The sequence below is a fragment of the Aulostomus chinensis genome, chromosome 11 (assembly GCF_037954235.1).
Source record: "Aulostomus chinensis isolate RoL2024-O1b breed Wild chromosome 11, RoL_Achi_v1.0, whole genome shotgun sequence".
Lineage (NCBI taxonomy): Eukaryota > Metazoa > Chordata > Actinopteri > Syngnathiformes > Aulostomidae > Aulostomus > Aulostomus chinensis.
In genome coordinates, this window is record NC_141330.1 from 9,123,475 (window position 1) to 9,147,628 (window position 24,154).

General features: G+C 41.7%; 3 protein-coding genes across 6 annotated transcripts; 1 reads left to right on the forward strand and 2 right to left on the reverse strand.

Annotated features, from left to right (window-relative positions):
• Nucleotides 1-1,163: 1,163 nt before the first annotated feature.
• Nucleotides 1,164-4,297, reverse strand: ino80e (INO80 complex subunit E). 3 transcript variants are annotated; one of them, XM_086218171.1, is made up of 8 exons: nucleotides 4,195-4,297; nucleotides 3,806-3,888; nucleotides 3,628-3,698; nucleotides 3,499-3,551; nucleotides 3,285-3,366; nucleotides 2,614-2,731; nucleotides 2,198-2,296; nucleotides 1,164-1,783 (listed from the first exon to the last, which is right to left on the reverse strand). In XM_086218171.1, the coding sequence occupies exons 1-8, from the start codon at nucleotides 4,220-4,222 to the stop codon at nucleotides 1,577-1,579; spliced, it is 741 nt and encodes a 246-aa protein (XP_086074297.1). In that variant the 5' UTR covers nucleotides 4,223-4,297; the 3' UTR covers nucleotides 1,164-1,576. The 3 variants fall into 3 exon arrangements, with proteins under 3 accessions (XP_086074297.1, XP_086074298.1, XP_086074299.1); XM_086218172.1 differs by lacking the exon at nucleotides 4,195-4,297 and adding an exon at nucleotides 3,955-4,142; XM_086218173.1 differs by lacking the exon at nucleotides 2,198-2,296.
• LOC147253134 (zinc-binding protein A33) lies at nucleotides 3,529-9,010 on the forward strand. Its single transcript, XM_086218170.1, has 7 exons — nucleotides 3,529-3,616; nucleotides 6,051-6,124; nucleotides 6,298-6,393; nucleotides 6,543-6,776; nucleotides 7,396-7,418; nucleotides 7,607-7,722; nucleotides 8,287-9,010. Exons 2-7 carry the CDS (start codon nucleotides 6,059-6,061, stop codon nucleotides 8,838-8,840), a joined length of 1,089 nt encoding a protein of 362 aa, XP_086074296.1. The 5' UTR covers nucleotides 3,529-3,616; nucleotides 6,051-6,058; the 3' UTR covers nucleotides 8,841-9,010.
• Nucleotides 9,011-9,374: 364 nt separating this feature from the next.
• Nucleotides 9,375-23,908, reverse strand: LOC147253135 (uncharacterized). Of its 2 annotated transcripts, none has more exons than XM_086218168.1 (11): nucleotides 23,693-23,908; nucleotides 19,351-19,414; nucleotides 18,578-18,598; nucleotides 18,204-18,479; nucleotides 16,691-16,811; nucleotides 16,433-16,608; nucleotides 16,000-16,142; nucleotides 14,898-15,045; nucleotides 14,449-14,630; nucleotides 14,125-14,217; nucleotides 9,375-14,040 (listed from the first exon to the last, which is right to left on the reverse strand). In XM_086218168.1, exons 2-11 carry the CDS (start codon nucleotides 19,394-19,396, stop codon nucleotides 13,387-13,389), a joined length of 1,860 nt encoding a protein of 619 aa, XP_086074294.1. In that variant the 5' UTR covers nucleotides 19,397-19,414; nucleotides 23,693-23,908; the 3' UTR covers nucleotides 9,375-13,386. The 2 variants fall into 2 exon arrangements, with proteins under 2 accessions (XP_086074294.1, XP_086074295.1); XM_086218169.1 differs by having other exon boundaries at nucleotides 23,689-23,908.
• Between the last annotated feature and the right edge of the window lie 246 nt (nucleotides 23,909-24,154).

Sequence of the window (24,154 nt, forward strand, 5' to 3'; positions counted from 1 at the left end):
ATTCCCAAACAATGGTCATTCTACATGAGTTAGTTACCCAACTGACATAATAGTATTGTCCATTTCTCCTCTGGATCAAGTCAAACAGGTGATTCCAAATTAATCCAAATCGAGCAACCCTTAACTCAAATGTGAGCAACTGAGTTCTAAATTTAACCATGTCTGTACATGCAATCCTCATTAAAGCTTAATCCAGACAGTGTCACAGTCATGGGTCATTGTCTCACCCACATCACAGCAAATCTTTAATCTAACTTCCCAGACAAAACACATTCCCTCTCATGTTGAGCAGACTGCATCCTGACTTCCTAAATATTAAAGATATGCCTGTGGAGACTTGAGTTTTGTCTATAAAACTGTGTAGCTTATGAAGCACATTGTTTATTACCTCATAAACTGGGTACTGTGCATGTGCAGAGAGAAAAAAAAAACGTTCGCTCTCTTTTTGACATGTAGTAGAAGTGGAATCCAGCCAAACTGCCTTCATGTTGCTTAAGACTTATGGTTACCATGAGCCAAATCCACCCCTGGGTTTCTGTCAAGAATGGCAGAGATTCCTTTTCAAAGAGCTCATGCATACACCAACAAAACCATGTACACTGAAAAAAACGTGCGGCGAGTTTATTTGAGCTGCTCTGATTTAGAGCGTCCTGAAGCACAGAGAGCAGCACACCTCTGTTTCTGACAGTTCCTCTGGAATGAACCATTCAGGGTGTGATGATGGGGTGTGGCATAAAATTGTACAATAGGATTAACACTTCCACTGCTGGAAGTTTCTAATACAAAAGTGTGTGTGTGTGTGTGTGTTATATGCAGTTATAATTTGCACGACTAAGACATTGACTGTTCAGTAAATGCAAAACACCTCAGCTGCTGTTTTTCCCTGCACTCTCCTGTACAATTCCTGCGATTTTTTTAAAGTACATTAATACATTGATCTATTTCTATTCATCCTTAACTTATCTCGATTTAACTGCCTAGTTTGTTTTGTTTCTGGTGCGAATGAACCGTTACAAATGCAATCCAAATTCATGTACCCTGTGCGATAACAAAGATATTTGGATGTATTTCAATGAATGACAGGAAGCTTTGATTATTGAGAATTTGATTTTGTTTTGTTTTTTTAAAGCAAATTTGAGTGGTTTCCTACTGTGAGTGAACAATTTCACACAAAAACAATTTTAATGACAGTACTTTTTACATACAAAGTCAACGATACAAAACATTCTGTGGTGGATACACCTTGATGTTGTCACAGTTTGTTCACTGCAAGATTGTTTAAACAAAAAGATGAGTACAAAAAAAGTGAAATGGTGTTTTAAATTAAGTGCCAACTGCTCTCAGCATCAGTTGAGTTTTCTTCAAAGTTTACAAACTGTATCTCACTCTTATCACAGATAAAATTCTTAACGACCGAGACATAAGCTTCTCTTGAGATTGTTTTGATAGTGCAGTTCAGCAGACGTCCACAGGGGGGAGTCCTTCACAAGGATACATTCAGTCACATTGTCTGTAACTCTCACACACAGATGTTCACCCCTCCATATTTTAAAAACAACTAAACACACACTGGAGCTCACTCATTGGGGATATCAATGACTAGTTCAGCCTCATCTCCCTCCCCTCTGTCTTCATCTCCTCGATCACTGTCTCCGTCACTCTCCCCCTCCTCCTCGGCAGCATCTCCGCTCAGCATCTGTCTAGGAACCCAGCTGAAGGGGCCGCTGGCTGATGAAGCAGCTGTAGGCGCTGATGCAAAATTAGCCGTCATCGGTGCAACAACCTGACAGGAAGTCAAAATGAAGAAAAAGTGTTAAGGAGGGTTTTATTTATGATGCTCGAATGAGGGTGGTATCGCCGATAGACACAGTGAAATGTATATAAAAGGTTGTTTTGACAGGAAGGTGATTTGATTACAGCATTGAGTTTAAAACAGTAAAAGGGGCCTGAATATTTTACATCAAAGTACTGTCATTATTTTTAAATATTAAAAGTTGCCTGCGATAATTTGCAACAAAGACAAATCAAGACTTTTTGTAATGATTGACATACATCATCTCCTTGATCTTAAGCATATATATGACTTCCTGTGCCATATACGGTAAACAACACAGCCACACAGGATGTGTGTATAAAGCGATATATCTCTCTGATATATTCTGGAAAGGATCATATTTTGCCCCTTTTCCTCTCTCACCTTCCCCGAAGTCTCTTTCTTGTTTTTTGGAGTCTTTGTTTTTCTCTCTTTCTTCACTCGTTCAGCTGGCGGAGCCAAATACTCTGGTGGGAAGGGCATCTGCCCACCACACACGCAGACCAGGGTTTAACCAGTGACCCACACATGCACACAAGCAAAGGCAGTTCACAGCAGACGCACACAGAAAAAAAAAAAACAAAAGACACACAGAAGAATGAACAATGCAAGGACAGTGAAACCAGTGTAGACATCAAACAAAAAACAAAGGAAGAGATAAAACAGACTCATGAATAAAATGGCGAAAACAATCAAATTATAGAAATAATGTCAAATCAAAACAGTTTGATGAGGAGGAGATGATACTGGGGGAATGTTGCTGTTACAGGAAGGTAGAAGAAAAGGAGACGAGAACTCACGGTGTTGAGGTAGGGTCCCGATCCTGAGGACTGCAGGGGAGTTACACCAGGACGGGACAGCAGGGAGAGATGAGGGGAGGAGGATGAAGGGAGACACGCCCCAGGACTGCTCCTACGCCTGGGAAAAGCAAAGGAAAAATTCAGAGTGAACCACATCGTCATTAAGTATTGAAAATGTTATTATACTCATGGCGCAGGTTTAGGTTAGGTTTAGCAACTGTTAGCTGTCCTTTGAACACATTAAAAAAACATCTCAGTGGGTACAGAGTATTTGTAATATCTGTCATGATCCAAGACTGTGTTTGACATGGCTTTCTAATAAAATGGCCAAAATCTAAAAAGTCAAATGAATAATCAATTACGGCGACAAACAATTACTTTTAGATGAATTATGGAATCGTTAAGCCCATTACATATCAAGAAAATTAGGAAAAACACGAATCACAATCTCCCAGAGCCGAAAAAATTTTCATTTTCTGTCATCAATGAGAAAAAAGTAGCAAATCGAGAACGAGCAAATGTTTAAAACTTTTGTCAGAAAAAACACATTATTGATGATCAGAATGTTACATGAGTGTTAAATCAAGTACAATCCTACTGCATGTGTGTTTGCGTGTATCGATCGTTGCTCCAATTTGCTTCTGAATCCTCTGTTCAAAGTCCCAACTTACTTCTTTGCTCCATCTCGTTCTCGTTCTCTCTCCCTGGGACCTTCTCCTTCGCTGTTTTCTGATGAAACTGTCGCATCAGAATCTGAACCACAAAACAAGAAAAAAAAAAGATGTAACACTACAGTTAATCACAAACATGGCTTATTTAAGAAAAATGAACTGCAAAAGTTCAAGAACAACAACAACAGTAAATCTGAGCATGCATCAAGACTACCTGAAGAGTCATCATCTATCCTCTCATATTGTAGCAGTCGGTCCAGAAGAAAGCTAGAAAACAGACAAATGTCTTGTTTAATATATAGGCTATAATTCTTTTTGGCACTCCCACACAAGTGAGTCTCACCTTTTATCCCTGGAGACTTTCAGTAGTTTTCTCTGTGCTCTCCGCAGCTCCTCCTGAAAGCATTCCTGCTCCTGCAAAGGGAGGAATAATCTGTTTATCCGTACTGCTAAAGACACGCAAAAACTAAACCACTGTTGAGTAAGACAAACAGTTCACGCATACATGAAATGTAACTCACGTAAACAAGCAATTTTAATTTCCGTTTCAGATTTTTGTATTTCCGCTTATAGTCAACTTCGACGTCTGCTTGCCCGTTCATTTCTGAAATAAAACATAAAACACATGACACAACCATAGACTCACAGTCTTCTAACCATCGTTGCTAACCTTATTTTAGGATTCCACATTTCTTTAAAAAAAAAATGCTCGGATGTAAAAGGACACAAGGATAGGCTAAGCTAACTGGAAACGCTAGCTAACCTCGCTGGCTCACTAAGATACATGCAGCGGCCCGGCCTCATACACGCCAAAAAATTAACGTAGCGATTTAAAAAGAAAAACATGCAAGTTTGTAATAGTCTATCTCGATAATAGTCGTTCGATATTTTAAAAGGATAATGGTAGTACCTCTTGCTTGAGTCTGCCTATGCGACATACTTTTGTTTACTATCGTGACGTCAGACGTTATCGGCTTCTTCTTCGTCTTCCTCTTCTTCTTCTAAATGTTTTTGAGGGGCGGTGGATTAAAATCAGCGCCGCCCCTACATTTTATGTCATACTACGTAAAGGAGAGTCATACTCTCTACATACTTTCTAACCTTACGTGCTTTTGCTGCTTATGTTTGATTTTATCGACTAGAAGGAGCCAATATGCTACTGTTGTGTAAAGTTTGTAGTTTGTATTTAATGTCAGCGTCTGTCCCACGTTGAATACATAATAATAATAATAATAATAATAATTATTATTTATTGTTGTTGTTGTTATTATTATTATTATTATTATTATTATTATTATTATTATTATTATTAAAGTGTCCATCCATCCATTTTCTTCCACTTATCCTGTTAAGGGTCGTGGGGGGGGGGGGGGGGGGTCTGGAACCTATCCCAGCAACCTTCAGGTGAGAGGCAGGGTTCACCCTGGACAGGTCACCAGTCCATCACAGGGCCAACACATACAGATTTAGAGTATCAATCAGCCTCGTGCCCTCTTGATGTCTTTGGACTGTGGGAGGAAGCTGGAGTACCAGAGAGAACCCACACAGGAACAGGGAGAACATGGAGACTCCACACAGAAAGATCCTGTGCTTGAGCCAGGTTCAAGCCTGAAAACCTTCTTGCTGTGAGGCGACAGTGCGAACCACTGCACCACTGTGCTGCCATCATTAAAGTATTATACATCCAAATTACCTATGACTTTTGCAATAAAGACATCAAAATTATACATTTGATTAATTTAATAAAACAGACAATAATGATTTTTCAGTCTGCTTTAGATTCTCAGGATCTGCATGTGCCCATGAGGTCTCTGTGTTTTCTATTGTTATGCAGCCAGTGTGCCCTCCACTAGCCACATACTGTAGCGCACTGACATTGCTGCTCAACCTTAGCTCAGCACAGTCACTTGCCAGGACCCAGTGTTATGAATTATAGATGAGGAACATTTGCAGGGAGTCATGCCGCTTCAGTGCATGCACCCACAGCCAGACCCCATGATAGACACAGGAAAAAGAGAGGCAGAGGTAAAAAGTTTAGTGGACATGAACAAAGCAAGAGACATAGTGATTTTCAAAGGAAGAGGAGCTATGTGGCAGTGGAGCGTGATGCAGGGCTCCTCGAAGTAAAGCGAGCAGAGATGCTGATGGTGCATATAGTGACACTGCACATCTCAGACAATATGAAACCAGCAGGGCTGTAGTTGCCTAAAAAGCTTCCTGAAATGCACCCTTCAGTTCACACAGCACATGAGTATCTGACACCCCACATCAGAACGATACAAATATAAACATGCATTGTCTCACTGACGTGCAAAACAGCTGTTAATATGAAACACAATATCTCCCCTCTAGATTCCTGTTTGTTTCAGTGGTAGACAGAAATAGACTCCTCTGTGTCTGCTGCCATAAATTGCTGCTGCCAGCCTGCAAACCCTCCTGGCAGCTACAGTCATGCCTTTCTCCCCTTCTTACCCTCCATTGCCACCCCCCCCCCCCCTTCTTTTAATGGATCCATATATTCTCAAGTCAGGCTGTGGATACCGATCTGTGCTTGTCAATACATTTTCTCCTCTTAAAATTCTGTTTGGATGTTCGTCTCTGTAGTTCTGTTAGTCTAGTGGTAATCTGACTGTTATCATAGTAATGGCATGTGTGTCATTTCTCCCTCTCCCCTTTTGTTTTTAGTCCCTCTCTCTGACTCCCTCCATCACTTTCACTGAACTTCCTCCTCAAGGGTCTTCTCAATTTGTTTTGTCCTATTAACAGGAACTGGAATGTACCAAAACCACACAAAAGTCTCCAACAACAACTGCAATAAAGGCCTCCTCTCTGAATACAAGGTAAGCTTGAGGATTTTTCACCTGCTGCTGTATTTATAACAGCTGAAGTTCTGTATATTCTTTCTCATACTTTGACTTTACTTGACCCGTCGGAGGATATTAAATCAGAAAATATATACATCCCTAGTGCATTTTTTTCCACGATTGTCTTGTGTCCTGTGTTTGTGTTCCAGAGCAGGCTTATCCAGGCTATTAAAAGAATCAAGCACGAGGTAGATGAGTGCAGAGAGGCAGAGAGAGACACGTACATAGACTCACTGGAAGTAGAGGTACTGTTGCTGCATTATTAATCCCTGTCTTCTCAGTGATTCCAACACAAACTACACACAGCTCTATTTAAATGATCATAAGACTGAAGACCCTATTATTCCGTTTACGATACGCTGTGGTTTTTTTTGGGGTCATTTTCATCACTCAGAATGGTTTTGATGGCCTTGAACGAGAAATCAGAGCAGAGTTTCAGAACCTCCATCGTTTCCTGGATGAGGAGGAGTGTAAGGACCTGGAACGACTGAGGAGGGAGAGACAGAAACAACTGAAGCAGCTGAAGGAGAGAGAGAAGAAAATAGCCATGCAAGGGAGAGACCTGGAGAGAGCCATCACGGTGCTCAACAGCAAGCTGGCTGAGGAGGACAGTCCGAAGCTGCTCAAAGTGAGGAAAGATTGAATATGATGTAATTATTTCAAAGCTAGGGTGCGGCGAATCAATGATGTAAATTTGAACTTGAGTTGGGTGCAAGTGTGATCAGGGACTTCAGGAGGAAAAGAATACTTTGGACTTGTTCCATGCTAGAACCTTCTATGCAGAACAGCAACACCTCATCGATGCAGGGTCATACCATTCCATGCCTGAGACAAAACTGTACTCACCTTAAATTTGATGTGATAAAAAATGTATAGTTCCTCTTGTTGGGACCTTTATCAAGCCAACGAACAATAAATTTAAATCAAACAAACACGTCCAGGGCTGCAGAACACCACGTTAGCTGTGGCTATTATTTGGCACTTATTTCATCAATTATAGGTATCGATTGGCTAAATAGTCGACTTGTTTGGTTTGGGGAGTCAAAATCAATTCCTCATTTAAAAGTGAAAAAGCATTCAATGCATTAGTCAGCAAATAGGAATGGACAGATAGGTCAGCCTGGCTGAGGCAACACCCCACACCCAGAGTCTGAACAAAGACCTTAAAACTAATCAAAACTTTTTATGGTACCATGAATCATTTTACTTTTTTTTTTTAATTGACTTAACTTTTTCTTTAACCGCAGGAAATTCAAGATCTTGTAAAAAGGCAAGTTTTTCTATTTTCTTAATTAACATTCTCCTCTGTTTTCCCAACAACTCATCCATCTTGTGTTATCCATACTTTGTGTTTCCTTTCATTTATGCACGTTACTCCATTTCCATAATCCTCACTTTGGCGACATGTGGTCATCCATCATTCAGTCCTCCCATCCTCCCTCCCATTTATCCCAACAGGTCTCAGGTCAGCTTCATCCCTCCACCAGAGGTGGACACAGAACTGCGCTCCGGCATGTTTGTGGGGCCAATACAGTACAGAATCTGGAAGCACATGAAAAGTTGTCTTTACCCAAGTATGTGTATTATTTTCAGCACATGTAATCAGGGCTGGAATGTAACTACACTGTTTTTAATCAATATGGTCACTTTGATATTGTCAAACAATTTTTTTTTTATTCGTTTCACATATTATCGTGCCAGTCAAAACAAGAAAAGAAAGGGGATTTAAAAAAGAATACGACTCATTTACACATTACTGGATGGAAAGGAGCAGAACGAGGAATAATCTTGCTGCACAAGCCCCTTACTCCAAAGATAGATAGTGATAATACATGGTCTTTCAAATAACATATATTCAATAACCAATACTCAAATTAACTTGAGACTTAAATGAGAAAATAGGCATGTTTTTCTGTGTGTCTTTAAAATATCACTCCTCTGATCAAACACACAATAAATTAATGATGATGATAGTGATACACCACCCTGGCCTGGGTGTAGCCAGCCGAGTCAGTTTGCATAATGTTTTGTTTATTGTATGCTTTTTCAATTGTGGTATTGCTGCCTTCACTTACAGTGAGTAAAAGGTCTGAATGCACTACAACATAATTCACTGCTGTCAATCTGTCTGCTTGCAGATATAACATCAGTGGCCTTTGACCCAGAGACAGCCCACCCTAATCTGTCTCTGTCCCAGTCCTGCACTTCAGTATGGTTTGACGAGGACAAGGAGACTGAAGATTGCCCACCCAACCCCAAACGCTTCCATTACTATTATTGTGTGTTGGGTCATCAGGGCTTCACCACGGGGCGCCACTACTGGGAGGTCGAAGTGGGCCGTAAGACAGCGTGGAGGCTGGGCGTGGCACGAGAAGACGTCTGGAGAGGGGAAATGGCAGCCACAGGCACTTCTAGTGGTCTCTGGACCCTTGCCCTGAAGAGTGGGGCCATCCTGGCTTGCACCGATCCAAAGCCCACCCAGATCAATGTGTCTGTCCACCTTTTTCGCATTGGAGTGTTTTTAGACCGTGAGAAGGAGGAGGTTTCTTTCTATAATGCTGTTACCATGGCACCAATCTACACCTTCACCATGGGAACAGTCCTGGTTCCTCTGTTCCCCTTCTATAACCCATGTGACACAGATAATGGGAAGAACACAGCACCAATTAACATCTTTAACCCATCACTATGATACTAGGACATAGAGGGCTCAAAGAGCAGTGTCACTAGAAGTTATTTGTTAGCTCAACACTGCTGCTGTGCTAGCGATAGTGATGTAAATACAGCAACCCCTCATATAGATCATCCCATGATACATGGCTGCTATGCCTTTTTCCATTGTCTTGTTTTATTGTGATTATGTGAAAGCAAATAAAAGATGATGATAAATGTGATGAAATGGAAATAAAACCATGATTGTGTTTGTACTGGTGGAGTATTGAGGATGACAATGCATGAGGAAGGTTGTAAATTTGCAGCTGGTCTGGAGCTTCAGGGCACATGGCAGCTGTTAACAGCATTGTCACGTTACCTTTGGCCTGTTTATAAATATGTCTGCTCCTCTGGAACATGTTCTGGCAACAATACGGGGGATTGAAACAGCCAGGAGATCGAGTGACACATGGTACTCGTGACAAATGATGGCTGACATTGCGTGACATGGCAGCGACAGCTCAAAGACTAAACCGACCTCCAAGTTTATTTTGAAGTGTAGGACGTAAAAGAACAACAAGGGAGGGGGGGGCATATTTCATCATCTTTTGTTTATTCTTAGTATTTCTTAAGACATGAAATCAAGAAAAAAAATCGTCCTTACAAAACATCGGTGTGAAGTGTTGTGCAAAAAGGAGTACAGAGAGAACATGTGGAACATTGCACCACATCCAGGCCAGAACAGCAGAAGTAAACAGAGAGGATCAGGGCGGAGAAAACTCACATAGTGCCAGTTGTATTAACAGTAGTGGTTTCTTTTAGTAGGTTATCAGAGGTGGGTATGAAACCAGAATCCCTCTGGCACCAGTTAGATGTAACAACCCTACATGACTGAGCTTTCTTTGAGATGCTGATAGCATGTAAACCAAAGGCTCATCGTGCCCGCGAACACCCCCAATCACTCTGAGTGGCTTGGCATTACAATCACTGTCAATATATAGTGACGATGGTGCACAAAAATGCTGTTTCAGCTCACCAATTGCTTACCACGACATAACCCTGAGGGTTACCAGGCTACACACAAAGCTTTGCCATTCACCTGCTGCTATGAACTCACTCACAAACTGACTCATGAAATGGAAAAAACACCCTCGCTTACAGAAGTGCACACTCTGCACACTACTCAGAATCCCCCTCATTGACTTACATCATCGCTTTCATCATTTTCTGTTCTCTTTTTTCATAATATGTCACATCTCCTCACATTAGCATATCTTAGGCCAATCAGTGGTATCATAAAGGTGCCACGAGGAAATATCCAATACACATTTCAGGCACTAAAACAAAGACAATATCTCAAAGTTACTACATCTTTTACCATTGTTTGTGGTTCTGGACGCACATTCACACAAAATGACTTTAAACACAGCACTTGTTTTCTTCACATTGCATGACGATTTCACCAGGCACATGGGTACCTTACTCACAACAGATGGAGAAGCACATATAAAGTACAGTAATTCTGCACAAACTGCCTATGCATAGTTTTAGCACACAAACAATACACCACTCAAAACTCATTTGCTCAAATGTGTGTGTGTTTTCAAAGTATCACTCTCTCAGTCATACACACGCACACACACCCACACACACACACACACAAACACAACTGTAGGATGATAAAAGGCTTTTCCGTACATGTCGTGGGCATGCTGCAGTCTGTGCTTCATAGGTTACATTTGAATACAACATGTAAATACTGTGAGAGAAACGCTGATACAAGTATCATCAGGTCGGGAGGGCAACAATAGCAGATAATTGATCTAAAAGATCTGAAACTTAGTAAATTTTACAATATTTGGTTCTTAAATTAGTTCAAGACATTAGTGAATATTAGTGGATATAATATAGTATGTGCATATATTTCATTTTCTGGATTTAAAGTTGGTGAGAAATTAAAATTAGTCATCTTTTTATTATTAAGTATGATATAACAACCATTTTGTACACTAAAAACATTCAGCCTTAAGGGGGTTAAACTGGCGTTCACATGCAATATTTACAAGGCTGGAGTGTGTGCGTGCGTGCGTGCGTGCGTGCGTGCGTGTGTGTGCCTGTGCGTGTGTGTGTGTGTGTGTGTGTGTGTGTGCGCGCGCGCGCATATAAAGACCATTTTAGTGCTGAAATGACATTTTATGGTTAATTTAACAAATCCAGGCTGGATATCAAGCATATCTGATGTGTTTTTGTTTTTTGTTTTTTTTTTCATGTCAAAGGCCAATCATGATCTCAAATCTGGTGCTCCATTTTACATTGAGGCACATTTACTTGATTTTTTTTAGATTATTTATTATATTTATCAAATCTGACATCTAAACCTATTTTATAGTATGGCTTCTCTCACGCTGACATATCTTCTGACATAAATTTGTAAGAAAAATCCATTAATCGGTGAAGGCCATAAGTTAGAGATAAATCTTCTACCAACAAGTCTCCTGTATTTCACTAATCATTTGACAGTATTTCCATTGCTCTCTCTTTGTGCTTCTCTCCTTAAATCCCCAATTTTTTTTTTAAGTTGTCGATTTCAGTGCACCAAACCTGGACTGTCAATGGTTTTCCAGGAGTCAGTTAAAACATGAGGTAGAGACATGCGTTTGTCACATGAAAATGTTTCTGCACACCTCCGCTGCACCATACTGGGTTACACAAGATTACACGGTGTCGGCTTAACACCCACATACCACGAACGTCTCGTAGAACAGTTCTAGATGGATGGGATAATGAGAAAGGCCTCATAAGACTGTTTTGGAGCCATTAAGACCATATAATGAGGAGGTCTTATTCAAATAGAAATAAATGACTAAACCATAACTCTCCTTCTCGTCAATGGCATCTTTAAACAAGCACGCCAATTCATGGGGAAATTCCCATTTACTGTCTACCCCACAGCCAGACAAGGTGACAGAAAACCTTCTCCCCTCTGGATGTGAATTTGAGGGTTGAGACCTGCAGACACTGACAAACCACTAGTTAGCTTAGCACAGTGAATCCCAGTATTAGCTTACTTCCATCAAAAGTCATCACTAATCCCCAAAACAGTCTCTGCCTGTATTCATACTATAAAACTAGCGTTGTGCAGAACATTGTCAGGAAATATTTCAAAATTTATTATCGTAATTTCAGAAACATGATGGCTCAGTGATTTGACGCAGCATCTAAAAAAAAAACCCATTGTAACTTCAGGTGATAAAACAGAACGTTTGTTGTCAACCAGGAGAGCGACGACGAGGATTACTTCTGGACAAACAGACATCTGCATCTATTTGACTCAGAGTACACAGAGGAGGACCTACAGGTTTTGGAAGCTAAACAGGGAAGACGGCGCTATGCTAACCCACCCATCCACCACGACTCACTGAGCTAAGCTAACCAGCACTCAGCTGGTCTCCAAGGGTCTAAGCTCTGTAGTGCACACACAGAGGAAAGAAGGGTATTTATCTTCTTGTCTGACTCTGGGGAGGATGGAAAATAAGAATGGTTTATAAAAAGTTGTTGTATCATTTAAAATAATGCCGAGCAAAGGAGAGAAAGGAGGGACGGAGAAAGGTGAGGTTTAAGGATGTATCATAAGGCAAAAGGACGGACAGAAAGTAGACCACGAAGGAGGAGGTGGCAATGAAATAGAAAAATAAAGAAGTGTGTTGTAGCTATGAAAACTTCGTAGATATTTTCAGTATCTGATTTAGAAAGCACAAAATAGAGAAGGTACATGGTGGCTCTGTTAAGAAGTTGTTGTTGTTTTTTAAATAATACAATTTGCAACCAAGTGTGAGAGTGGGGGTTGAGCAAGATTTAAGGGTTAGGGTTAGTTTTCAAATGGTGTTAGTATTATTTGTTTTATGTTTAAAGTTGTGTAACACTTATGTCAGTCTATGGTCATTATCTTGCGATTTTTTATTTATTTATTTTTTTTGGAGACCAAAGGGGTAGCACGTTTCTCATATGTACAAATGCCAACAGCACTCATCATTGACATTTTTTGACATCCAATCAAAACAAATCTGGTTTTGTTCATTTTACTCACATGCTTATTAAGGAACAAGCATCCAAATGGGAATGGGGTGGTTAAGTCAAATTCTGTTGTTCTTGTTTTTAATAAAACATTGCGTAAACCCTTCTGGCTACCACGTGTTAGAAAATGCCTTACATGGAGTTAACATTTTAGTTGTAAACTCTGCAAAGGATTTCATTTGCAGTCTGGCAGTTTTACAGTTACAAAATAATAATAATAATAATTAAAAAAAAGCTGCAAGATGTATACAACTAAAAGGTTGAACAATCCAGAAGCCGCATTTGTTATGTGATGTGTCTCTGAATCAAAGTCTCAAAGGTTATGTGTTAGTATAGGTGAGATAGCATTATCTAGGTAATACTGTGCTCAGGCATTAGACAGGTTAAACTGGAGTCCTCGCCCCAATTTCAGTGGTTTCTTCATTATTTGGTTGGGGGTGTTCGATTGTCTACAGTGGTGGTAGATGGAGGGGGTCTGTAGAGCTTCCTTTGGGTCTTTGCAGGGACAGTTCTCAGGTGGTGGTGGCGGTGGTGGTTGAATCGTCAGCCACAGTACCCTCTTTGCTGGCATCCATTTTGCTTTCTAATATGGCACCACTGGATTTCAGCTCCACTTCAGGGGTTTTAGGGGGGACTGAGCCTCCGTTGAGATCAGCATGATCTGGGCCTGGCTCAGGTGTACCATTGGTGATAGGTTCTGGTGTGGTCAGTTTGGGGGTCTCAGGAGTGGGAATCGGCGTGGTGGCTTTAGGTGCAGCTGGTTCGAGGATGGGGCTGGGTGCAGGCTTTGGATCAGCTGGACTCAGGCCAGCCTTGGGCTCAGGACTAGGTGCTGGGCTTAGCTTTACCTCTGGTGGTTTGGGCAAATCCAAGTTGGCTGGCTGATCAGGGGTTTTCTTGGTCTCCGGTGCTGGGCTGGCATCAGCTTCAGTTATTGGACCAGCCTCCATCTCCATCACTGGTGGAGCGCTTGGCTTGGCATCGGCAGCAGACGGTGGGCTTGGCTTGGTTTCAGGGGCAACGGAGATGCTTGCAGCCTCAGAGTCTGGGATTTGGTCAGGGACATCAGTGTCGGTGTCCAGTGGCAGCGCGGTGTTAAAGCCAACACCAGAGTCACTGGTCTCAAGATTACCAATGCCGACCTCTTTAGAGGAAACCTCCAGACCCTGAGTTCAGATGGACAACAAATCAGAAGACCAAGAAACTTCTACCTGATTCCGTTTTAAGGAACAGATGTTACATGGTGTTACCTTTATGTCCACCTCAGTGCTCTGAGATTTCTCTGTCGTGTCGGCCTGGGAGTGCTTGGACTCCTCGCTGAGTTTGGTGATGTTCTTAACCACCTGTGAATATGCACACAAATCATTCGTCTTTCATACTTCTGTAACATTCTGTCCACTAGTGTGGCTTTAAGTTTGACTTGGGCTTCAGCTGGTCTTCGAACTCGAAATCTTTATCTGTGTTTGAGTGCAGTATTTTACTCTGTCTTATAAAACAATTATTCATTCTAATAACAATGTGTACAGGGTAGTGCAGTTCCCCTTCTACGTCAGTTGTGTATTTGTCCCTCTGACCTGTCTGAAGGCCTCTCCCTCGTCCTCTTTGCCAGCGTTCTGAGCGATCTTCTCCAAGGCAGCTGCCCTCTTGGCCCTCTTCTTCACTTTGATCAGGCAGGACAGCAGGCAGACCAGCAGAAGGAAAACCAGCAGGCCCAACAGGGCAATGATGGCCACGTACAGTGACTCCAGTTTGTAGGCTGCATTGAAGCATGATGAGAGAGGGGAGATAGAGTGTAAATTATTCAACTGACCTTTAATTGACATTTTGAAATTCTCGTGCATAAATACACAAAAAAAATACAATTATTGTTTTTTAGTGTCTGTTTGCTCGCTACTGAATCACTAAAAATTATATTACGCTCTTTTTTGTAGAATATATTGGCAAATGTTCAAGAGATCACATGCTTTCTTTTAGCTCAGTGTTCAACCCCCCCCCCCCCCCCCCCCAGCCCTCCCTTCATTACGTTGGATTGTCAGGTGGATGGTGGACACAGGGAACCCCAGAGTGTCCGTAACCTTGAACACGCCAGCATCTGAAGCCTTGACCTGATCCAGGAAAACCATTGAACCCTCCATAGACAGACGGTTGTCAAGACCCAGCTCTGTTTGGGCCTGGAAGGAGAAGACATTTATGTACATTCAAAATATTAATCACAATCAAAACAAGATACGTTACCGAATGATGCTGCATAGAGAACTGCATGAAAACCAACCGTATCCTGTATGAAGCGGGGGGGGGGGGGGGGGGGGGGTTTGCAAAGTTTTAGCTGCAAAAGTTTTTATTTAGGTTTTTTTCAAGTTTGAAATAAAACAAAAGAGTAACAACTGTGGGAGAGATGAGCTGATTTTTACACTTCTTTCACCTCACGGCTCTGGTTGAGTTGAGTGGCAACAAACTGAATCTGAATTGGTAACAAATTAATGACAGGAAACTTGCCCTCCTCCATGACTCTTCAGTGGCTTTTCCAAAGTGTCCAGTTTACTTGTACACTATGTAAAGGCTAAAGAGGGATCTTTCAAAAGTGCATGTTTTTCCCACCCTAAACCCTTACTGCTCTTCCTCTCCATGTCCCCTCTGGGGCTCTGTAGTAAAAAAAAAAAAAGTGTCATGCTAAATTTTATGTCCATTTGCTGCATTTGTTCGCCAAGAGGAAGAGGAATTGAGTAGAGCACTTAAGAAAGCTGCAAAATTATTTAACAGGTAATGTAGAGTAAAGGTCTGCCGCAACAAAAAGAGGAAATATTGCAAATACAGAGGTTTAAAATTTACAATTGTTGAATGTTTTGGGTATGGCCACTCATATTTTGTAATACAAAAATATGGAAACATTCATGTCGATTTTACAGATTACAGTGTATATTTTTAATTGTATTCCGTATTAATAATATGTGATATAAAGAACACATCGTATTTTAAGCTTCTGCTGGGTCAACACTAAGCCGCACTGGTAAAAGAACCAGACACCTCTGTTTCGAGACACTAGAATAGATCCCGATGAATAAAAATTACATTTAATTCAACATTTTATGATCTAAAATGGTCAAATAAGGTAAAGCTACAATTACACTTGTAAATTCTCCCTTATCCATCAGCAGATGGGATGTGTCGTCAGAATCAAGGCTGTAGTACAGCTGCACCAAGGAGCTGTTGAGTATCAGGTTCATCTTCAGTTGTTTACCGTATGGCAGCGACTCAAATATTTGATGCTCTGTGGCACGCGTGCACACACACACACACACACACACACACACACACACACACACACACACACACACACACACACACACACACAAGGGAGACAGGAGAACAGAGAATAAATACATCACAACTACTTCAAAGTCCCGTGGATCATCTAAAATGCATTAGCCTGCTTGAGCCCATCAACGCTTTAAAGCGCCATTAAGGCGACCAGTGTAACTAAAAGGGGAAACCCAACATCCTGTCAGAAGGTCAAACATGGGTGAAAAAAAATAAATCTGTCATGGATTTTGCTCTCACCTCTGACGTTGAGACACACTTTCCTTTTAATATCACCTTGAGCATCCCTGACAGTGTAGCTGCCCTCATCTGCACCTGTGACAGCGCTGAGAGTCACATGGCGGTCATTGATGCGGATGCGACCGTCGTAGCCTTCGGTGGGCTTCCCTGTGCTCGTCAGCAACACCTGTGCAGGTCTGCAAGCGGGAAGGAGCATCTTCAATTTACACCTCTATTTCAGTCTAAATTATTGGAGGAAGTATTATTTGCTGGCTTTACCTCGATGTCTGAGTGGCCTCAATGGAGCTGTGCAGGAACTCGAGGGTGACAGGACGCATCACACCAAACAGCGGAATATTGTAGTTGTCTCCATATTTAATGACCTGCTCGTTGGTGCAATCTAGAGAGTGAAAGTAGGATGGTTTGTTCTTGACTAAAAGGAAGCAAAGCGGTAATTACAGCAGACAGGAAATATTTTAAGGAGTGTGTTTGCTTTGGGTGAAAGGAGAACTCATATAAATACAGTTTTAGTGGAAGAGTGGACAGTTTGGGGTGAAGAGGGGTGAAGAGGAGTGGAGAAGGAATGGCTTGACAGATGTGGCGAAGAAGGAACAGACTGTCAAGATGGGAAGGAGCAGTGATGCAGAAATATCAGGCTGGCTAAAATAGGAGGGTAGAGAAAGCAACCAAATAACGGGAAAGACAGTCGAGAAGACAAAATAAAGACAGGAAAACAGCAGGGAAGGACGGAAGGAGAGAGGAGTGGGTTGGTGGTTAAAGAGCTGCATAATTACTGCCTGGCAGCTACTGCATGTTCACACGCTCCGAAAACACACGCAAGCGTGCACACACGCACACACACACACACACACACACACACACACACACACACACACACACACACACACCTCTTCATTAACTGGCAACACACTACTGACACCATATGGCACATCTTCCGCATATTGCTACACTACAGTCGCCTTTCTCCATACTGGGTTCAAGCCCACTCCTCCTTCCCCCATGTTTGTGTGTATTTACATCTAATCCCACTGCTTAAAGAATCACTAATCATTTGTAACACTCCTACAAACAGGATGTGCAACTGTGAGCTTTATTTGGCAGCTGACTACATGACTGAAGCAAGAGAAATGACAGCGTCACACTAAACTGACTGCAGGTCAGATTTAAGGATCTTATTTAACCATTCAGGAGTGACAGTGTTGCTCATTTATTGCACATGTACAGGCCAACTGAAGCTTGAGCTGAAGTAATTAGCAGATTAGTCGATTATTAGAGTTAACACGAAACACTAAACACGAGGGCTGGGCGACATATATAACACATATATATATATAAAAAATAGTGTGTAATTTTGGCATCATGTTGTGGATTATGATGCGTCTAATCCAGAAATAAATGACAAACAAATAATACATCATTTCTTAAAAAAATGAAATTACAGTTTTAAAAAAATAGTAGACACCATGCTTCTTGTTAGGATGTAGGACCTATAAGGTGACTTTCTGTGTGGTGATACACATTGATATCAAAAATGTATTGAATATTGCAATAATATTTTTTTTCTCGTACCCCTACTTAATTTATAGCATTGGAATAATGTAAAAGTAACATTTGCTCCATAGAATTTTAATTTGAAAGACAAATCTGTAATATTCTTCTGTTCACACACACCCCAGCCAACCCTGGTGAGAACAGATTCAGTGTCTCAGTTAAAGCAGTGAGGATGCTGTGGTAGAGGGACGCTGCGAGAGCGTGATATGTCAGACGGTACCTCGGACTGTCAGCGTGATGCGTCTGATCACCTCCTGGTTCTCAGGGTTCTTCACCGTGTACACGCCCTCATCTCCCTCCCCAACATTGTCTATGATGAGGTGGCTGAGTTTCAGGTTGAAGTTGGCCCTGCTGCTGACCCTGTTGCCGGCCCGCATCAGGTACACTTCTCCTGAACGGGGAGCAGATTTGCTATGAAACGTGACGTCCAGGGTGAGTGAGGGTAACAGGATGTGGAAATCCTCCCCGCGGAACAAAATCATGGTGTCTTCATCGACTGGTTTACACGACAAAAGAAGGAAAGAACGAGCATAAATGAACACAGTCTATACTTGCCGAGAATTCCCTAGAACAGACCAGTATGTTGCATCTTACCCTTCACTGGAGCAGAGAGAACTGGAAACAAGACCAAAATAGAACACACGTTATAAGAGAATAGACCTTTCTAACTAAATGAATGTTTGGCTTCATATCATGCAAACATAAATCAATTTACCAACAAAAACAATTCACATTTCATGCTTCAGTACATTTGTATTTTTCCCTTACAGCAGTTTGACAACATAAAAAGAAATCACAGCAAAGCCTGTCACTAATATTAACAGGATAACCTGGTTATAGGGGCCATGATGTAAAGATAACATAACAATAGCATCAAACAAGTGCACTCTTTCAGAGTTTTCTGAGTCAGACTTTACAATTAAAAATGTGAAAAAAAACTTAGAGTGTCCTAATAAATAAAACCTAAATATAATTCATCAAAAAGAACTGAGTGATCAAGTGAACAAACACGCATATGAACGTACTGGGTCATAAATAGAGGCCAGCAGATTGGGTGAGTTCATGTCTTTTTTTGTGCTTTACGTTAAAAAAGTAACTACGTTGATGGGCCTAATCACAATAACTACTAACGTAGCCTACGAATGACAAAGAATCTTTCAATAGTAATCCAATTTCAAATATTATTAATGAAATTTGTTTCCACAATAGCAGCAGGAAGTTCAATCTCTACTGATCAAATATCTTTAAAGTTAATTGACTGTGACATTTTTTGCAAACCGATTAAAAAAACACCTCTAAATAAAACTTGCAGAAAAGTGCACTATTTCAAAATGATTCATAGGGAATTCTAATTTTCCTGAGCATACCTGCTGTGAGCAGAAAGCTGAATCTGAGCACTTCGGCTGCCCACATCTTGGAATTTTTTTGTGCCTGGAGAGAAAACATACACAAATTCACAGTCTGGCAAAAAGATAAGTCTGTTGCCTCTACAGCTGTACATCAACACATCATAAGTTATGAATTATTAGTATCCTCTTCTACTTGCTAATCAGAAGGGAGGATTTATTGGATGACATTGGTTGACCCTCTGGCTTATTCACAGTGAACTTGTAGAAGTCATCTTCAACCAAAATCCTTGTGTTCGCTCTTCACAGACAGAAAATGCAGAAACAGGAAACGTCCCTATCAGGAAACAGAAGCATCATTTATGTCTGGGCCTGAGATGGTTTCGGAGAATAATCCTGATTAACGGCACCACTGATGATGAAGAGGAAAAGCTTTCTTCTGTGCTGAGACATCAGAGGCAGGCAGCACATCAAGAGGTTGAAGCAGAAGAAATATTCCTGTGGTTTTCATTATAAAAGCCCACGATGGTATCAGGAAGGGAGGAGCACCTGCAGTTCTCACAGTCAGAGGTTGCAGCAGCTACATGACAGCCAAAATTACATGCAGCACAGCTATCCTTACAGATTCAGCTTCATAACAATTACATGTGCTTCATTACTTATGCAAAGCAAACAAAGGAACTTGCTAACTTGTTTTTCTTTTCTTCCTTTAGTCTTGTGCTATATTTTAAAGGTCCACTGGCCTCTTTAATCAGGACACAAAAAAACAAACAAAACCAGCTGCCTTCATGGGAGGTTGTTGGAGCTCTTCAGCAAAGGTGGAGTGTTGTAGCCTGGCCTGATGTCCTGCACCCACAAAAATGTGCACTTCAGCCTCCGACAACAACACTGCACAAGAGCAGTCAATGTAGCACAACAGTACCCATCTATGCTAGCTCCCAAAATGTCAGGGCTACTGCATCATGGGTTGACTAACATTCACAAAACAACGAATGTGATCACACAAGAAAAATGCAGCACGTGAATGCAAAAGGAGCCTAAGTGGGAAGCGTTGAAAGCACTGCAGTATGTGTCACCAGGTTTCCCAACCAACTGTGTTAGTGAAGCTCATTTTTCAAAAGCAATGCCTTCAGGTAACAGCGCATCATAAGTCGTGGGAAGTAAGGACAACATTTGTGATGCACAGCTGCACACACACGCACGCGCGCGCACATACACACCACCTGCTTCACCCACGGAGAGACACACGTGTCAAATACAGTACAAAAGCGGAGAGCGGGAGAAAATGTATGAGCTCTTCAATAGAGCTCTGCTGCTCTGCAAGTAACCAAATTCCTGTAACCAAAAACATTTGGTCAGTGTTCAAAGTGGCGCGTGTGAGAAGCTAAAGCTCAAGCACTACTACCAATGACACAATCTTCTTTTTTAGGGTTCATCAAAGATGGTGAAAAATCTTAAATCGGTAGATTAAGAATGTTTCCAGACATTTGATGTTTGATTAGACTCAGTAATGGAAGCCATTCGTTGATACGCTGCACATTCTTCCTCCACCTTTACACACAAAAAAAACAACCACCTGTGGTGCAACTTGTTGAGAAAGCGGACGAGCAATTAAGTGAGCTCAATTTCAAAAAACAACCCTGAGTAGATTCATCAGTATGGGTTACCGTTAAAAGACCAACAGACATTTTTGTAGTCCTGTTTGTTTGTATGTTTTACGCAGACCACTTGCCTTTGGATCACTCTCAAGGATTGTTTATTGATTATATGCCTGAATTTAAAGACAGAATAATTCATGAATCTGTGATAATTCACATTGCATTGATCCGAGTAACCACTTGGCTGGAGTTTCCTCCAGGAACGACGCATCTGCACGACAGGATCCCATGTCAAGTTTGCAGAAGAATCCTGATTAATTGAAACACTGAGGCTATTATGATCATGGTAAACTGCCTCCTGCTGCACTGGGGCATTCGAGGCAAAACATCAAGGGCCTTGAGGAAACCAGATTTTGCTGCAGTTTTCATTTACGAGACCCGGGTGGGGAGTGGGGAGTGTGTGTGCGCGTGTGTGTGTGTGTGAGTGTGTGGGGGGGGTGGCTGGGAGGGACACCTGCAGTGCATATACAGTCACACACTTTGCAGCAGCTAATACCCATGCATGTAAGTGTGTCTCGTTGCAGCCATCATGACACACCAGGAAATGATTTAGCATTCCTTGATCTGTAGGAGTGTGCGTCTGCATGTGTGGACCTGTCTGGTTTTATACATGTGCGACACTGATGTCGTTTCAAGAGAAATAAGGGGAGTAACCCACTCTTTTGGCAAACTGAACTCTTAGTGCTGCAGTTACCTCTTTAACTGGAATTACACTGTGATTTGGTTTCTGCAGTCCAGACCCTTCTTCCTGGAATGCTTGACTTGGTTTCAGGCATCTGTGGCGTGGGATTGGTCGGTTGTGAGAAAAAGAGAGAAGTAAACCATATCCATGTCCCAGTAGTCATCCTCACAGAGTTACCGCAGTAGCAAAGCTGGTGTTCATATGTCGTGTTTTTAAAACACAATCAAAAAGTGTTTGATTTTTTTTAAAGGCCAAACTAACACTTCAGAGTGCATTAACATGAAAACACACGCAAACCCAAACATCCTATCCTTTGGGCTGTAAAGCACAGGCCACAGACAAACATGCCATCTGCTATCCTTCTCTGACTCCCTTGGCCTCAATCAGTCTTCATTCTACCTCACTGCATCCACCCCCCCCCCACACACACCCTTTCTCTCCCCCCTCCATTTTCTCACTTCTGTCACCATTGTCACATCTTTAAGTGTTACTTTCTACCAACATAATGTCTCTGTTGATGTCGTCTCCTTCTGTCTGCGGCTCCGAATCATCTGTGCACCTCATCTTGTCTTCTCAGCGTGACTCCTCTCAACCTGAGTCTTTGCATTTCCTCCCCCTTTTTATTATATCTCATTCATCCTCTCCTCCTCTTTGGCTTATATAATCCAAGCCAGTGCATCCCACTCTAAAATGAAAGCCCGTGCCTGTGCTGTGTCCCTTCAAACTCTCTGCTTACTGGAAGGACAGACAGGCCTTTGTCCGACGCTTTAAAGAGGCGGAAATGTCTTCAATGACTGCAGATGTGGGGGTCCAACAAAGCTACCTCTGTGCCCTCAGCCTTCATCATCTCTCTTTCACTTTATTCATTTTCCTTGCATTGATGAGAAGAGATGTCCCTCTGATGATGAGGTGGCTTGTTGCAGGTGAGGTGCCGCACACTCCTCTCACATGCAGGCCCGGATATTTATAAATCACGAGGCATCAAAATAGTGAAACAAAATCTCTGCACCAAGAGGCAGCGACGTGCTTCAAAATGCCCCAGATGGTCCACTCTAATGACCTCGGTACTCAAAAACATGCAGAAAACATCTTACATTGTGAAATCAGTTCACTGAAACCAGATGAAGCAGCAAGAGAGAAGTTCCAACATAATTTAATCAAACTAGTCCAAAGAAATAGTTACGTTTTGTTTTTTTTAAATGAAGCCTGAGGCAGTTATTTCGTCTTCTTTTTTTCATCTCACAATCAATTTTTCCTCTAAAGCCTACAGCGATTTAACAGATAAAGCAGGTTTCCACCACAATGCCTGCACCTGTCAGATTCATTAAAATCAGGTTAAAGGAGGGAGGGGACTGCTGCTGGAGTTATGTGCAGCAGTGACAAATACTAGGAGAGGTGATAAGGGCACATAGTGTTGTTGGAATGAAGCAAAAGAAAGAAAGAAAGAGGAGAGATGTATGCAGATCAGCTGATAATAGCCACTGCCGCTCTATCGAACAGCGATCTACTACAGGCAACAGCATCCGCTTAGGTAATGGATGCTATTAAGATTTTAAGAGTTAACAGAGGGGAACATATAGATTATCAGACCAGCTTTTAGCCCCTGGAGAAGAAACACATTGCATAAAATTTACTGACATTCTACATGCATCTTTTTTGAGGTGGAATAGTCAGAGTGAAATACATGTTTTCATTTAAGATGGATCAATTTATTTTTTGACCACTTGAGTCCCAGTAGGAGGCAGAGGAATGAATGCATCTACCCTTGAATATGCAGTCAATGCAAACGTGGCTCAGTCAGCACAGAGATGGGAATATCTTCACATTAGTAGCACTTGGTGCGTTTGGTTATAAAGCCAAAAAAGAATGTCACTGTTTCAGGTTTAATCAGTTACCTCCCGGCGGGGCAGCCGATTAACGCATCAACCAAAAAACTGCAGAATTTAACCCGTCACGCACCAGTCAAATTTCGAACACACATCCGCACATAAGCAAGAAAATCAGCGCTCCGCAGCTCACCTACCTTCAAGCGGCCGCCTGGACCTGGGATGCGGGTAGAGGAGGTGTCAGGGTGCCGTCAGAGGTAAAAATGTGTCTGGATGTTGACTGTGTCTCCCTCCCTTTCAAACTCACCCCCCTCAAGAGCTGCACTTGGCGACTCGGGCTCAACATTTGGAAGATGTTCAGAATATGTCGGTCTCCGCTGCCTCTCGGAGCCACTCGACTCACGTCGGGAACCACCGGCCACCCCTCGCCCCTGAACACACGCACGGTCATCAGTGATTACATGGAAGTATGGAAAATACGCCTGTCTTTAGTTAGATAGAAAAGTGAAATCCTGGAGTCAGAATGACTCCAAGTTTTAACATAAAGAGAGTTTAAAAATCTTCGATGTTCACTGTTCAGTAGTTTAAAAATAAACCCAATAATGATACTATACAACACTGTTATTCCATTAAATGAGTTTATTCATTAAAAAAGTTAA

Coding starts and splice junctions, on each gene's coding strand:
- LOC147253135 (XM_086218168.1), bottom strand. CDS start 19,396: ATGTGGGCAGCCGAAGTGCTCAGATTCAGCTTTCTGCTCACAGCAG. Junction 18,480..18,577: donor TCTCTCTGCTCCAGTGAAGG/GTAAGATGCAAC, acceptor CGTGTAAACCAG/TCGATGAAGACACCATGATT. Junction 14,041..14,124: donor GCACTGAGGTGGACATAAAG/GTAACACCATGT, acceptor ATCTGAACTCAG/GGTCTGGAGGTTTCCTCTAA.
- LOC147253134 (XM_086218170.1), top strand. CDS start 6,059: ATGTACCAAAACCACACAAAAGTCTCCAACAACAACTGCAATAAAGGC. Junction 6,394..6,542: donor TAGACTCACTGGAAGTAGAG/GTACTGTTGCTG, acceptor TTCATCACTCAG/AATGGTTTTGATGGCCTTGA. Junction 7,723..8,286: donor GAAAAGTTGTCTTTACCCAA/GTATGTGTATTA, acceptor GTCTGCTTGCAG/ATATAACATCAGTGGCCTTT.
- ino80e (XM_086218171.1), bottom strand. CDS start 4,222: ATGTCGCATAGGCAGACTCAAGCAAGAG. Junction 2,297..2,613: donor CGGGACCCTACCTCAACACC/GTGAGTTCTCGT, acceptor TGTGGTGGGCAG/ATGCCCTTCCCACCAGAGTA. Junction 1,784..2,197: donor AGAAAGAGACTTCGGGGAAG/GTGAGAGAGGAA, acceptor ACTTCCTGTCAG/GTTGTTGCACCGATGACGGC.